The 15,063-nt window shown below is 36.4% G+C and overlaps 1 protein-coding gene across 1 annotated transcript in view; it reads right to left on the bottom strand.

Annotated features, from left to right (window-relative positions):
* ZNF711 (zinc finger protein 711) overlaps positions 1-14,647 on the bottom strand; it is a 29,951-nt gene extending 15,304 nt beyond the window's left edge. The window contains exons 1-3 of the mRNA XM_023551416.2: positions 14,566-14,647; positions 12,935-13,039; positions 2,401-2,964 (exon numbers count right to left, since the gene is read on the bottom strand). Coding sequence (XP_023407184.1) covers positions 2,401-2,964; positions 12,935-13,013 — 643 coding nt within the window. The 5' untranslated portion in view covers positions 13,014-13,039; positions 14,566-14,647. The remainder of the gene's footprint in view (positions 1-2,400; positions 2,965-12,934; positions 13,040-14,565) is intronic.
* Between the last annotated feature and the right edge of the window lie 416 nt (positions 14,648-15,063).

Below are 15,063 nucleotides of genomic sequence, written 5' to 3'. Positions count from 1 at the left end.
ACGTATTTGTGGGGGACAGGATTCGACCCATTAACAGTTGGAAATAGCATACTGATTTAGTAACCTACATCAATTTAAAGACAAACAATATTTGCAGACAAGTCTTTTAGTGGCTTAAATCATTATTTTGAAAACACTGTAAATATTCTCCTTTAAAAAAGGAAAAAAGTTAACATGCTAGACTTCAGAATTGTTTTACAAATTATATAAACCTAGTTTATTTTTAGTTTTAAATTCACTGATACACACATATAACATACTATCACTTTACATACACACATAGACACCCCACAATGAACAATTTTTCTATTTTAAAAAGAATAGAAAAAACCCATCCTGGGAAAAGTGAAATGTCTGTGTCTAATCTTTGCTACTTGCAGCATGATCCTTTCAAATTTTAGAGGAACAGACCCATTTCTATCTCAAGCTACATTAAAATTTGTCATGAGATTATTATTGTTTTTACTCAAGCAAACCCACTACTTAAAAATGAGAACAAAGTATTTCCATCTTCCTCCTTCAGATGGAATGTTTCAAGGACCTTATAAAGCAGTTTGACATAAGCTTGAAGTATTTTTGCATAGAATATATATACATATTTAGACATAATATAAAACAGGAAGAACTGTAGAACATGATCTGAGTTTATAAATTAGAAGTATTTACTAAAAAAAATACATTTCTGAACATATTATGCTTAATTCCTAAGTCAAACTGAACTAACAACTCCAGCGCCCACCACAGTAAAAAGAAAATAGTGGATATATAAAAGAAATTTTTCATTAAAATGTATATCTACTATTAAATTATTATCATTTAATATTCTTGTCTGAACTTTTCAAATCTATATTTCTGTTTCTAAGATATTAGTAAATGGCAATTCTTACTTTATTTTAGGTACGGATTTTCACCAAGTAAATTTAAAAAATGAGTAAATTTTAAAAAGCAGGTTCAACAACTTTGAAAAAACTTTTTCCAAGAAAAGGTTTACACGTACCCACGGGAAAAAAACCTTCTTTCATGGTTACCACAGACTGGGGTGGAAGGGAGACAAAATTCCTAACTAGGTAGAAAACGTGTTAATAATTGGTAAAGGGAAAGGCAACACACAATATGGGAGAAGTCAGCACAATACGACCAACGCAAAGGAAGACACGGACAGAACACAAGAATAAAGGGCAACTACAGTAATCACTATAACAGAAACAATCCTACAATAAGAGTTAACAAACAGTAATTTCTGAATGGATGCAGAGGTAGATAGGCATCCGAAAGAGGTGTGGAAAGGTGGGTGTAAGGGAGCACACCCAGCTCAGGTATAGGTTTGGTTGTGGTTATTTCTACATACATATTTGTAGGTGCTACATGTATATTAATACACAAAAAAAAGCATACAAGGGCACAGTCATGGAAACTTCTTAACCATGACCAAACACCTTGCAGGATGAAGTTCTTAGGATTGAAGGTGAAGGACCATAGACTGGGGGGACATTTACGTCAATTGGCACAACCTAGTTGATAAAGACAATGTTCTGCATTCTACTTTGGTAAGTAGCATCTGGGGTCTTAAAAACTTGCGAGTGGCCGTCTATCTAAGATACAACTATTGGTCTCATCCTGTCGGGAGCAAAGGAGAATGAAGAAAACCAAAGACACAAGAAAATATCAGACCAAAGGACTTATGGACCACATGAACCACAGCCCACATGACCCTGTGACCAGAAGAACTAGATGGTACCGGGCTACCACTACTGACTGCTATGGCTGGGATCACAACAGAGGGTCCCAAGTGGGAGAAAAACATAGAACAAAAAATCAAATTCACACAAAATGCCAGACTTACTGGCCTGACAGAGACTGGAGAAACCCCTGAGACTATGACCCTAAGATACCCTCCTGACCTAGAACTGAAGCCATTCCCAGAGACCACCTTTCAGCCAAACAGCAGACAGGCTCATAAAATAAACAATGAACACCTGAGAGAAATGTGTTCCTTAGAACAATCAATTATACACTATCAAAAGGACAACATTTGTCCAAAAGCAAAGATGAGAAGGCGGGAAGAGGCAGAAAATCCAGAGGAAAGGAAATGGGGAACCCAGGGCAGAAATGAGGAGAGTGCTGACACATTGTGGGGTATGCAACCAATGTCATGGAAAACTTTATGTACAAACTATCCAATGGGAAACTAATTTGCTCTATAAACTTTCATCTAAAGCATAATAAAAAGCTGAAAATAAATAAATGTAAGCCAAGTGGCAACTAAGAAAAAAAAAACTGTTTTTCGACACCCCCCTACCCCCACATGACTTTTACTGCATGTATCCCCCATCTCATAAATCCTTTCTAGGTTATATAACCAACACCCCCCAATAATTATGGACTTTATGTTTCACTTACAAGATATCATTAAGTAGTCTTCAGTAGTGCTCTTAACATCATCATCATCATCGTCATCGTCGTCGTCGTCATCATCTTCGGTTTTTATAGTAACTGTAGAACCAGGAACACCACCATCTGCTTGAATCACAGTTTCCGTATCCGAGTTAGTTACAAGAACCTCCTCTGATACCATCGTGGGAGAGTCAACTCCTGAAATACAATCCTGGACCACATGTTCTAGGTGTCCATCAGGACCAGTAACAAGGTCAGCCACAAAAACCTGCTCAGGTACCCTAACAGTTTCTGTAATTAGCTCAGAAGTCAAGATGTGATCACCATCATCTTCCTCCAAATCTTCTTCAATGGCAACATCTGCTTCGAGTACAGCTTCAGGCACAATCACACCTTCTGTTACTACATCAGTCTCTGTGATGATATCAGGCCCATGAACAACTTCGGCCGCAAGGCCATGATCAAGAGTTATGCCATCGTCTGTGACAACGTCAGAAACTAAGACAGCTTCAGGAACTGAGACAACAATATGGTCTCCATCTATATGTGCAGTACCAGCCATTCCAGCCACTATAATACAAACAATTATCCAAAAAGAAGTGAAGTTATTTTATTAATTCACAGTACTTTAATCTAGCAGACAAAAAAAGTTTTTAATATTAAAGAGTCCTGTCCAAACATATCATTTAAGAAAAAAAAATCACTGACAATTTAACTGCCATAAAAACCCTCACTAAACAGAAATTGGGGTAAAAAAAGGTAGGCAAAAACGATGTTAGTAAAATCTAAATTAACACCTTAAAAGAACGTAAAATGTACTTTCTTTTCAAATAAAACATAAAAGCCACAATGAGATAATACGACACACCAGTTAGAACAGCCAAAATAAAAACCAATGACAACAGCGCAGGCTGGTGAGGCTGCAGAGCAGGTGGGTCTCTCACACATTGCTGGGGGGATGTAAAATGGTAGCAGGCACTGTGCAGAATAGTTTGGCAGTCTCTTACGGAACTAAACATGGACTTATCATACAACATAACAATTATACGCTTGGGCATTTTTCCCAGAGAAATTAAAACATATGTTTGCACAAAAAACTGTACATGAATATTCATAGCAGCTTACAGTAAAAATTACTTATAGTAGAACAAAATTGGAAACAACCTAATGCTCTTCAACAGGTAAATGGCTGAACAAACTTCAGTACATATACTTACCATGGAATATTTACTATTCAGCAATAAAGAGGAGCAAACTATTGATACATGCAACAACCTGGATGAATCTCCAGATAATTATGCTGAGTGAAAAAAGCCATTTGCCTAAGGTTACAATACAGTATAATGTATGAATGGAATCACCTACATAGCATTCCCAAAATGACAAAATTATAGAGTTGGAGAATGAATCAGTGATGCCCAAGGGCAGGGTTGTGTGTGAATATATAGGGGTAGCACGCATATGATGATGAAACAGTTTCTTACGTTGACTGTGGTGGTGTTTACATGAATTTATACATGGGATAAAATTGCATGGAACTATATTATCTCTCTTACACATATACACACACACGAATACATGTAAAAAATGGTGAAAACCAAATGAGATCCATAGTGAATGAAGTCTGTAGGCTAATTTAATACTAATGTACCAATATCAATTTCCTGGTTTTGATATTGTACTACAGTTAAAGTATTTAAAATGTCACCATCGGGGGAAGCTAAATGAACGGTACATGGAACCCTTAAAAAAAAAAACCCCAAACCCATTGTCATCGAGTCGATTCCGACTCACAGTGACCCTACAGGACAGAGTAGAACTGTCCCATAGGGTTTCCAAGTAGCGACTGGTGGATTCGAACTGCCGACCTTTCGGTTAGCAGCTGCAGCTCTTAACCACTAGGCTACCAGGGTTTTCCATAGGACTCTATGCAGTATTTACTCAACTTCCTGTGAATCTACATTTTCAAAAATTAAAAAAAGACACACATAAAGATAAAAAATATGAATATGTTAAATATTACTAGCTTAATATATTATTAAATATGTATTATAAGCACAAAATCCCAGAACTTCTTTAACTTGTTAGAATTACTACATCCAGAAGTTGGAGGCATATTTCAACCCCTGATTTGGGGAAACAAACAAAAATCAAAAAGCTAAAATAATTTAGACTAATGTTTGGTTTGACAAACAATCACATATACGGACTCTAAATTGTGTCAAATTCTAAATTAGTAAATCTGCAGGAAAACTTTAATATTTTTCTTGAGCAGCAAGGTAAACATCAATTCCCCTCTTCCTCCCACTTTGTAAATATTGTATGACCTTAAAAATGCCTTTGTGAGCTGTGAGGACCATAGTCTCAGGGAACATATAGCTCAATTGGCGTAACACAGTCCATAAAGAATGTTCCACATTTTACTTTGGTAAGTAGCGTCTGGGGTCTTAAAAGCCTGTGATTGGCCATCTAGGACACTTCACTGGTCTCACCCCCTCGGGAGCAAGGAGGAATGAAGAAAACAATGGAAAGATCTGTCCAAAGGACTAGCGGACCACATCTACCATGGCCTCCACCAGACTGAGTCCAGTACAGCGGGATGGTGCCCGGCTGCCACCGACTGCTGACAGGGATCACAATAAAGGGTCCCTGACAGAGCTGGAGAAAAATGTAGAACAAAATTTCTAACTCAAAAAGAAAGACCAGACATGCTGGCCTAACAGAGGCTGGAAAAACTCTGACAGTACGCCCTCCCCCTCCACCGACGCCCTTTCAGCTCAGTTATGAGGCCAACTCCTGAGGTTCATCCTTCAGCCAAAGATTCAACAGGTCCACGGAACAAAACAAGACTATAGGGGCGCACCAGCCCTGGCGCGACTGGAAGGCAAGAGGGAACAGGAAAGCTGGTAATAGGGAACCCAGGGTTGAGAACGGAGAGTGTTGACATGTCGTGGGGTTGTTAACCAATGTCATACAACAATGTGTGTACTGTTTGATGAGCAACTAGTTTGTTCTGTAAACTGTTTGATGAGAAACTAGGTTGTTCTGTAAACCTTCATCTAAAGTTCAATTTAAAAAAAAATCCCTTTGTGAGGAATCTATTAAGTTCTGCTTCCCTGAAGAGGTACTATGAACAAGTTAAGAGAGTTTGTGGACCTGGTTGTAACAAAATTTCTACAGTAAATAATCCAGTACAAAGCCGATTCCACATAATGATCACTTTCTATAAAGTGGTACCTGTAAGAGTGCCATTTCCTATGCAATGTTCACTATTATTAACCAGTTAATTATGAAAGTTAGTTAACAAGTCAGGACAGAGACCAGTGAACACTATGAATACCCCAAACCATCAAAGTATAAGGTAAGGAGGGAGAGCTGAGCTTTCAACATAGCTCTTAGGATTATCTTCCTTTGAATCCTTTTGTAGCCTCACTTTTTTCAAACTTTCACATAAACCACCAGTACCGAGTTCCAGTACCAGTTCCCGTTGAGTCGATTCTGACTCATTGTAACCCCATGTGGTGCAGAGTATAACCATGCTTCATAGTTTTCAAGCCTGTGACCTTTTGGAATCAGACTGCCAGACCTTTCTTCTGAGGTACCTCTGGGTGGGTTCGAACTGCCAACCATTCGGTTAGCAGTCAAGCACTTAACCATCTGCATCACCCAGGGACTCTACCTAAACCACCAAATTACCCCAAAAGGACACAGTCCAAATCCCAGGGCTCTACTATACAAAAAGAGTATGTATAAACCAAGTACGTTCTATTCACTTGTTACTCCACTGGCCACTTCAGAGTCATTTCAGAGATTGTTATTAGCTGCCATCAAGTTAGCTTCCAACCTGGGCTTTAATTGGCTGAGTTTTGGAACTAGATGGGTGTGCCTTTCTTCCTAGTCTGCCTTAGCATGCAAGCTCTGCTGAAACCTGTTCAGCATCATAGCAACATGCAAGTCTTCACTGTGCACAGAGTGGTAGCTGTGCACAAAGTGCACTGGCCAGGAATCGAACCCAGGTGTCCTGCATATAAGGCAAAAATTCTACCACTGAACCACCACTTTCCCCATATTCCAGTGATGGGGGATCAAATTTGGCATTCAAACAGACTGGAAATGTGGTTTGTAGTGTCAAAGAGAAAACTTAATAACAGACATCTTACTTTGATTTTAAGGTTTTTTCTTACCCACAAAATTGAATATTACCAGTAAAAATTCCTGACCCAAAATTAATCCTGCCAGAAGCGTTTTTTTTTTTCACCCACAGTTGCTAATCTTTTCTTTCCTGATGGAAACCAGACTTACTTAATTTAAATTTCAAAAAGTATCACTGCTACAGGTGGGGGAAAGGGCAAAGACCACTTTATGATCTGATTATCAGTTGATCCCAGTAAAAGGGGTTTCAATCATGTTAAGATTAATCTCCTATTCTTATCCCCCCTCATCTCTTTATAAACTTCATTGTAACTATCCTACTTCAAACCATTTTTTTTTTACTAAGAATGGTCTCCCCCTTATATGAATACAGAATAATTGCTCAGAATAGACCTTATGTTTCAATTTCTTTGAGTTTTGATTATTTTTAAGAGTAGTAAGGAAAAATAAAATGTTAAGCCTTTTGCAAGTCAAAGATTTAAAATCTGTAAAATTCCATTTATTTTAGAGCATTGCTAGAGGTTAGTTGGATTCCTGAGTGTAGACGCTAGGGAAGAACAGAAGGAAAGAGTAGCTCTAGTGCTGGCCAGGGTTCAGATTAACATGGCTGCGAGAAGTCTAAGAAGATGGAATAAGTGCCTTTAGGTTCACCGAGCCTCTACTGTAATAAGTACCTACAGCTCAAAATAAATCAGGTCTCACCCAGAACAAATCCAAATATGCTTGTTCACTCTGAACCAAATGATCTCAAGGATCTTAGACTGAGAACTGATCAGACCCCACAGAATACAAGCAGTCAAAATACTTAGACCAAGATCCAGTAAGTCTCCTATTAAAATTTGCTCTTTCCTCTTATCAGCTCAGCTGTTAGCTTCCACTGACTTTCTGAACAGTCATTTATTTAGCTATACGCTAGCTGTATTCATTGAGCACTGCCTATGCACCAAGCAACCTGCTAATACTTTTACATATGTCATCTCATTGAATCCTTACAATACGTGCATAAGGTGGGTACTATCATGCCCCGGTTCAAATATGAAGGAATTATTGTTCAGAGCTTGCCTATGGTTTAAATAGCTTGCCTATGGTCCAAGCTGGGAACTGAACCCACAGTTTGGTTCAAGACAGACTTTTTTTCTGATTGTGTATAGAAGGAGAGGAAACCCTGGTGGCGTAATGGTTAAGTGCTATGGCTGCTAGCCAAAATGCCAGCAGTTCGAATCCACCAGGCACTCCTTGGAAACTCTATGGGGGCAGTTCTACTCTGTCCTATAGGGTCGCTATGAGTTGGAATCACCTTAAGAGCAATGGGTTTGGTTTTTGGTTTACAGAAGGAGAAAATAATTTATTTACTCTAGAGAATGTTTTTTAAGAGACTTACATGGGTTAACCAAGTAAGGCACTACTAGAGGAATAGTTTGAGGTAAACAGTAAAAAGATGTACCAACAGTCACTCACTTAATTTCAAAGCATGTCATTAACAGTATTACATGGCATTACAAAGTTTCCTCTCACTAGCTTAACGAATTACAAATGATTAGGAAAAAAATCATTTATAAATTATAAAATCAATTAAACAACCAGGTTAACAGTAATAAATCCTAATTTCAAGTATTTTCCATTTTACTAAAGTTATTTCATTAAATGTGAATACCTATAACTTCACCAGAGCAAAAGCATAAAATTTGGTATTTGTTGGGTCTGTCCTGGACCACCATCCAAGGTTGTTCAGCAACTTAAGTCCCAAAGCAACACTAGTTTGTTGGAGCTCTAAAATTTTAAACAACTATTAAATTCAACAAAACCAATTCTAAGCATCTCTGCTTGGCACAGTGTTAAGCATTTGGCTGCTAACCAAAAGGTCGGCAGTTTGAATCCACCAGCCGCTCCTTGGAAACCCCAATGGGGCAGTTCTACTCTGTTCTACAGGATTGCTATGAGTCAGAATCGACTTGATGGCAACGGGTTTGGTCTGATTTGGTTCTGTGCCATTACTTGGCTACCTCTACCTGTGAAGGCTAAACTACAATGTTTCACAAATATCATTAATCTGTGGAGTTTCAAACATCTAAGATTTCATAACAGAAATTTAAAGAGCATTTATCTTAGTTCTAACACAATTTTAGAATTTAGAAAGTTTAACGGGTGTCGGGTAACTAAGCATATGGTGGCTGCTTTCAGAAGAAATCTAAGTTACCAAGGCTAAAATTTCTGTTGTCAAATGTCTTCCCAAAAACAGCCCCTTTAGGTTTAGACCTGTTTGACATCTTTGCATTTTATACAAAACAAAGGAAAAAAATACACTTATGTATGAAATTGGGTTCAAAACTGTATATCAAAAAATATATACAGTTGCTGCCTTCTAAGAGTTCAGAATCTATTATCAAGGACAAACGAAAACCTAACTTATATTTTAGGTCAACATCGTATCAAGACAAAAACTACTGAACATTATTCATATTAGTCTTGCTTGATCTAATTCGAAATTCAGCAGAATAACCTTACCAAAATGTAAATACAATTAGTTGCCATTAATTTATATCCCTAAATTTCAAAGGGCATAAAAATGGAATTAAAAAAGAATCCATCCTTAAATGTGACAAAAGCACGAGCAGCCAAAGACGAAATAGAGAAAAGGACCTCACGGAAATGAAATACTTTTGTTCATCAAAGGAGTTTATCAAAATGTGAAAAGACAACCTGTAGATTGGAAGAAAATTTGGGGGATATTCCAATAAAGGTCTAATACGCAAAATAAAATACTTCTACAGCTTAACAACGACAAACAACTAAATAAAAAAAAACCCATTAGAAGGGCAATGATAAAAAAAAAGGGAGGGGAGACAATAGGTGTTGGAGAGGTTCTGGAGAAACAGGAACCCTCATCCTCTGCTGGTGGAAATGCAAAATAGTACAGCCACTGTGGAAAATAGTTTGGTGGTTCCTCAAGAATTTGAACATAGAACTACCATTTGACCCAGCTATTCCACTCTTGGAGCCCTAGTGGCACAGTGGTTAAGAGCTACAGCTGCTAACCAAAAGGTCAGCAGTTCGAATCCACTAGTCACTCCTTAGAAGCCCTATGGGACAGTTCTACTTTGTCCTATAGTGTCACTATGAGTTGGCAATCAATGGGTTTTATTCCACTCTTAGGTATCTACCCACGAGACTTAAAAGCAGCCAAGCAAACAGACACATGTACACCAGTGTTCACTGAAGCCCTTTTCACAATAGCCAAAATGTGGAAACAACTCAAATGTCCATCAACAGATGACTGGATAAACAAAATGTGGTATATACATACAATGTGGTATTACTCAGCCATAAAGAGAAATGAAGTCCTGATGCGTGCCACTACATGGATTAACTTTGCAAACATTACGCTGAATAAAAAGACAAACACTGTATGATCTCACTTATATGAAATAAGCAAATATAGAGAAATGAAAGATTATTCATGGTTACCAAAGGTGGAAGGGAGGGAGGAAGGGAGAGTTTTTGCTTAGGGGGCAGTGAATTTATGCTAATGGTAGTGGAATAATTGTTTCACAACTTTAAGAATGTAATCAGTGTCACCAAATTATACATGTAGAAATTGTTGAATTGTTGGTGTGTGTTTTGTTATATACATTTTCACTGTAATTAAAAAGAAAAGTAACTCATCCACAAAAAAACCAGTGACCACAAAACACTCCTGGGCAGCTGAATCATTAAGAGGTGTATTATGAAAAACAATGGCTTTAAACCTTTTTCTCATATAAATATTATTATTTGCTCTATAAAATTCATTTTAGAAAGGGCTTTTAAATACTATGAAAATACCAGTAAAATATCCGGAAACCTTAAGTTAGCAGCTGTCAAACTTTCCATTTTATTACTCCTAGAAAGACAGGAATAAGACAGGAAATAAAGAAAATTTTTTCTTTCTATCCCATAATGTATCTTTCTGAGTATACATGTAGGTATGTATATAAATTATGTGTAGGTGTTTGTGTGTGTGTGTGTGTGTATTTTTCCCAATTCAAATGAAAGGGACTCCAAGAAGATGTAGTGTTTATTCTTTGGCTTCAGGTAACCCTTGGCATATTGCCACATGCCTCCAAGGACACTCATACCCCAGTCTAAGGAAGAAAGCATTAAGTTAAACACAAAATTGTTTTAGAGCATTAAAAATATTTCAACAGCCCAAATGTCTATCAACAAATTATTCGAATAGATAGACAAAATATAGTATAACCACACGACGGAATGCTATTTGGCAATTAAAAGGATGAAATACTTAAAAAAAAAAACCAAACCCAGTGCTGTCGAGTTGATTCCAACTCATAGTGACCCTATAGGACAGAGTAGAACTGCCCCATAGAGTTTCCAAGGAGTGCCTGGCGGATTCGAACTGCTGACCCTTTGGCTAGCAGCCATGGCACTTAACCACTACGCCACCAGGGTTTCTGAAATACTTATACATGCTACAAAATGGATGAACCTTGAACACTTTATGCAGGTGAAAGAAACTAGATACACAAGGCCCCATACTGTATGATTCCATTTGTATGAAATGTCTAGAATAGGCAAACCCATAGAAACCAAAAGTAGATTAGTGGCTGCCTAGGGCTGGAGGCAATAGAGACTGGCTGTTAATGGGTATCAAGTTTCTTTTTAGGATAATGAAACAGTCTAAAATTATTAGTGGTGATCATTACACAACTCTGTGACTATATTAAAAACAACCGAATTGCAAACCCTAAAATAGGTGACTTGTATGGTATATAAATTATGTCTCAATAAAAAAAAAGAAAAAAGAATGTATACAAAAATATTTCTATATCCACATTCTACTTCTCTCGCAAATAAAGTATTTGATGTAATAAGGAGTTAATTAAACTTCAAGATATTTAGGAGGAACAATGAAAAGGAAGATAAGAGGAACACCAAGTAAACATCCACCAACACCAAACATTTTTTCATCCTTTGGAATGAATCATATTTCAGTTGCCAAGAGGACTGAAGGGGGTTCTGGCATTTACCAAATACTATATGGTATTTGGTACTATATGGTAGGTAATATGTTGTATTAAATGAAGATCTTATTTTAAAAGGTAAAAAAATTAAAAGTTGACATTTCAACCAGAACTTATTTACTATACTGAATGAAGTTTAAGTGTTCCAGTATTCTGAAAAATATCAAGTCTCCAGCCATAAATTCATAAGAACACTTCTAATTTAGCTCTTACTCTTCAGCACTGTGTCTTTCTTTTAGAATTTATTCCTGTACTTTTTTTCATCCAACATCATTTCTAAATCATCTAGAATCAACACAACTCACTTCTGGCTCTAGCAGAAAAGAATCCACAATTCATTTCTATTTCATCAGTTAACTACTCATCACATCTAATCTTTATCCACCCAGTTTTATTCATCATTCAGAAATATTGATGAATCACAGTACTGGAGAGGACCTTACATATTATCAAGACGTAACTTCACCAAGTTTACACAATTAAGTTAATAGCACAGGCAAGACTAGAATCCAGTTCTTCTGACACTCATTACAGTGGGCTTTTCTACAGGGATCAAAAGACATATTCAACTGTATTATCCTAGATCAGTAGTGGCATATTCTTAATTGAGCAAAGTATCACTAGTTCCAGTCCCCCATCCCTAACTTTAGCTCAAACAAGCCCATGACGCCTCATGTTTCCCATTTACTGTTTATCCCGACTTCCCGTGTCTTCTCTGCCCTCACTCTGTATCTTCAATTCTAATCATCCCGGACTCTCATACTTCAGATATCTCTATCGCCTCTGTAACTCAGACCGACCCTGCCCAAGTTCAGTTTGTGGACCGTCAATGGAGCCGTAACATCTTCTTCAAAATGACTGCTGTTAAGAAGCTACTGAAAAACCTGACCACAAAAGTAGGGAGTCTCTTCTTTCTTTAACAAGAGAAGCGTATGTTACCGGTAACAAATTTCTGAGGATACAGCATCAAAGTATAATTAATCACCTAGTGCATGATTTTCCCTATATCACTATATATGCATCTAATTTCTTTGAATAAATGCATTTCCTTTTTGAGCTTTATTAACTACACAACTTAAAATGTATTTTAAAAAGTCAATTTAACATTTCCTACATGCAATAATTGACAAACGCTATCAGAATGTGATGGAATTATGTAAATTTTTCATTATTAGTAATATATTATCACAGATTGATTTTAAGACTGATATAGCTTCCCTTTAAAAAAAAGTAAGTTCTACAGATGTTATTTCCCAGTAAAAGAACTATTTCTCATTGTAAACATTCACCCTTTCCTCAATTTAGTTTTGATTTTTAGTATATTCTGACTTTTAAAGAAGAAAAAAAATACTACAAAGAAAATGTTTTACCAAAATCCTGCATAATCATGGTATGGGCCATTCTAGATTCTGATGTGTGCAATCCAAGACTTCCACCACCTGGATCCATACTTAGCAAAGTTCCTTCACAAATCTCTGTAAAAGAAAGTTTTTTTTAATAGTTTAAATATATTTAGGCCAAAGTCAGTTTTTTTGAGGAAAAAATGGAATTTAAAATTATGTCCCTCAACCATTGTGCAAATCTCATTACAAAGGAAAACAAAACAAACAGAAACTTCGATGCTTTCTTTAGATGACGATCATAAATAAAAGGGCCACGTGGCAGTAAACTTAAGGGGATGAAGAATAAGACATAGTAAGGGTGATCAGGCATAGGGAAATGATAGAAGCAAGCAAGCAAAAGAACAAAACTGTAGCGCTGAGGTTCCAATTAAAAAATAAGTTAGAGAAAAGAAAAAGAAAAACAAGATGACAACGGACAGTAGTTAGGATATTTATACATTACTAGAGGACTCAGATGTCTAGTATTAGTGAATTTCATCCAGTGGCTTTCCTCCATTTCTTCCAGACCCAGATCAGCCCTGCAGGCGAGCTCTGCAGATAAACGTATTCACCTCTGGCTCCCAGGGTTCTACTTATAATGTAAAATGTTCTATCCCAGTTTCCCTGGAGTTCTTTGAACCAGTAAGGACTTCTGGCCTCACTCTACTATATTCTCTTGTCTCACAGTTTTGAGGACTCATGAAACATGACTGCTTCCTACATATGGTAAAGATAAGATCAATCACATATAAACATTTAACAAACTGTTTCTTGCGCATATCTTTTACTTATATTCGTACAACCAAATTTTTTCAGGATGGTTTTGAAAACAAGGGCTCAACGTATTTCATTTCAAGTGACTTAAGTATATTTAAGATCATCAGATATTATGGAACATAAAGGCAGATGCTGTCATTCAATATATTTCTTAGAATTACATATGTGTATTTTCCCTTCAAACACAAGATTCGAAGTGAATCAATCAAAAATACTGTGAATTTTATAAGGCATTTATCTCATTTTCAGTTAGGAGTGTTTAATAAATTGGGTTATATTACACAAAAGATGAGGTTACATCATTAATGTATGTTTTAGAAAGCTGCTATGTAAAAAGAACAATCTATTCTTAGATTCTATAAGTACAGAAGGATCACAAAGGTTTTCATCTTGCCTTAAAGTTCTATAGGCATATAGGCGGCAGCAGTCTCACAGGGTATCCCCTATCAACATTTTGAGTTGTGTACATAAATATGCTACAGCAGTAGGTGACATTTGTATATATCAAATGATTCACACAAAATTACTTTACCTACATGTGAGCGAAATTACCAATTCCTTAAGACATTCTTAGCATTATTTTGTCTTTTTACAAGTACCGGAGAATTGTTTTCTGCCTTGCTGTTATGCAAAATGAGGCCAAGAGAGTTTGCAGTAAACAGCCTGTGTGTTCACACAGAAAAAATGCCACAAGTACTTATTTTTAACATTTAAAACAGTGTCTGTTTTGACTTTAATTAGAGTAATTGCTTTCTTTATCCTATAACTAATAATAACAATTACAAATGTTTTGTTTTTAAACTTAACTTTAAGTAATTTAAGCATTAAGCGATGTTAATCACCTTAATATGAGTGTCTCCAAGAAACTGTAGATTTTCTTTCATATTGTAAAATAAAATCTGCAGCAATTTCTTTTTGTTATGTTTCCTTCTGAACTATGTTATTTTCTTTGTGAAAACGTTCTCTTTACCTATTGTAAAAATACATTGGAAATTAGAAATTTGATATTTTAAACCAAATCTCTTACACAATTCAAAAATGTTTTTCTTTACATTTTAACTTGCAGGGTGAGGTTGGGAAGGGCTCATATGCTCAAATCCGAGTTAATCTAAAAACAGCCAAAGGAATTCCAACAGAAACATAAGCAATGTTATTACACTTAGAATTCAAACACTCGATTAAATCAAAATCTTCTCTAAATCACATTTTAAAAAAAATCACTAGCAAGACCTTATTTTGTAAAGTGAAAGCGAACCAAGGGCAAGCTTTATCCTTGCCAAATGCGTGGAGAAAAAGCTGCACTAACACTCAATTAAGTGTAAAAATTATTAATACTCCGA

This window comes from Loxodonta africana, chromosome X (assembly GCF_030014295.1).
Source record: "Loxodonta africana isolate mLoxAfr1 chromosome X, mLoxAfr1.hap2, whole genome shotgun sequence".
NCBI classification, from domain to species: domain Eukaryota; kingdom Metazoa; phylum Chordata; class Mammalia; order Proboscidea; family Elephantidae; genus Loxodonta; species Loxodonta africana.
Note: the sequence above shows the minus strand (reverse complement) of the source record. Positions and strands in the feature narration are given on the sequence as shown.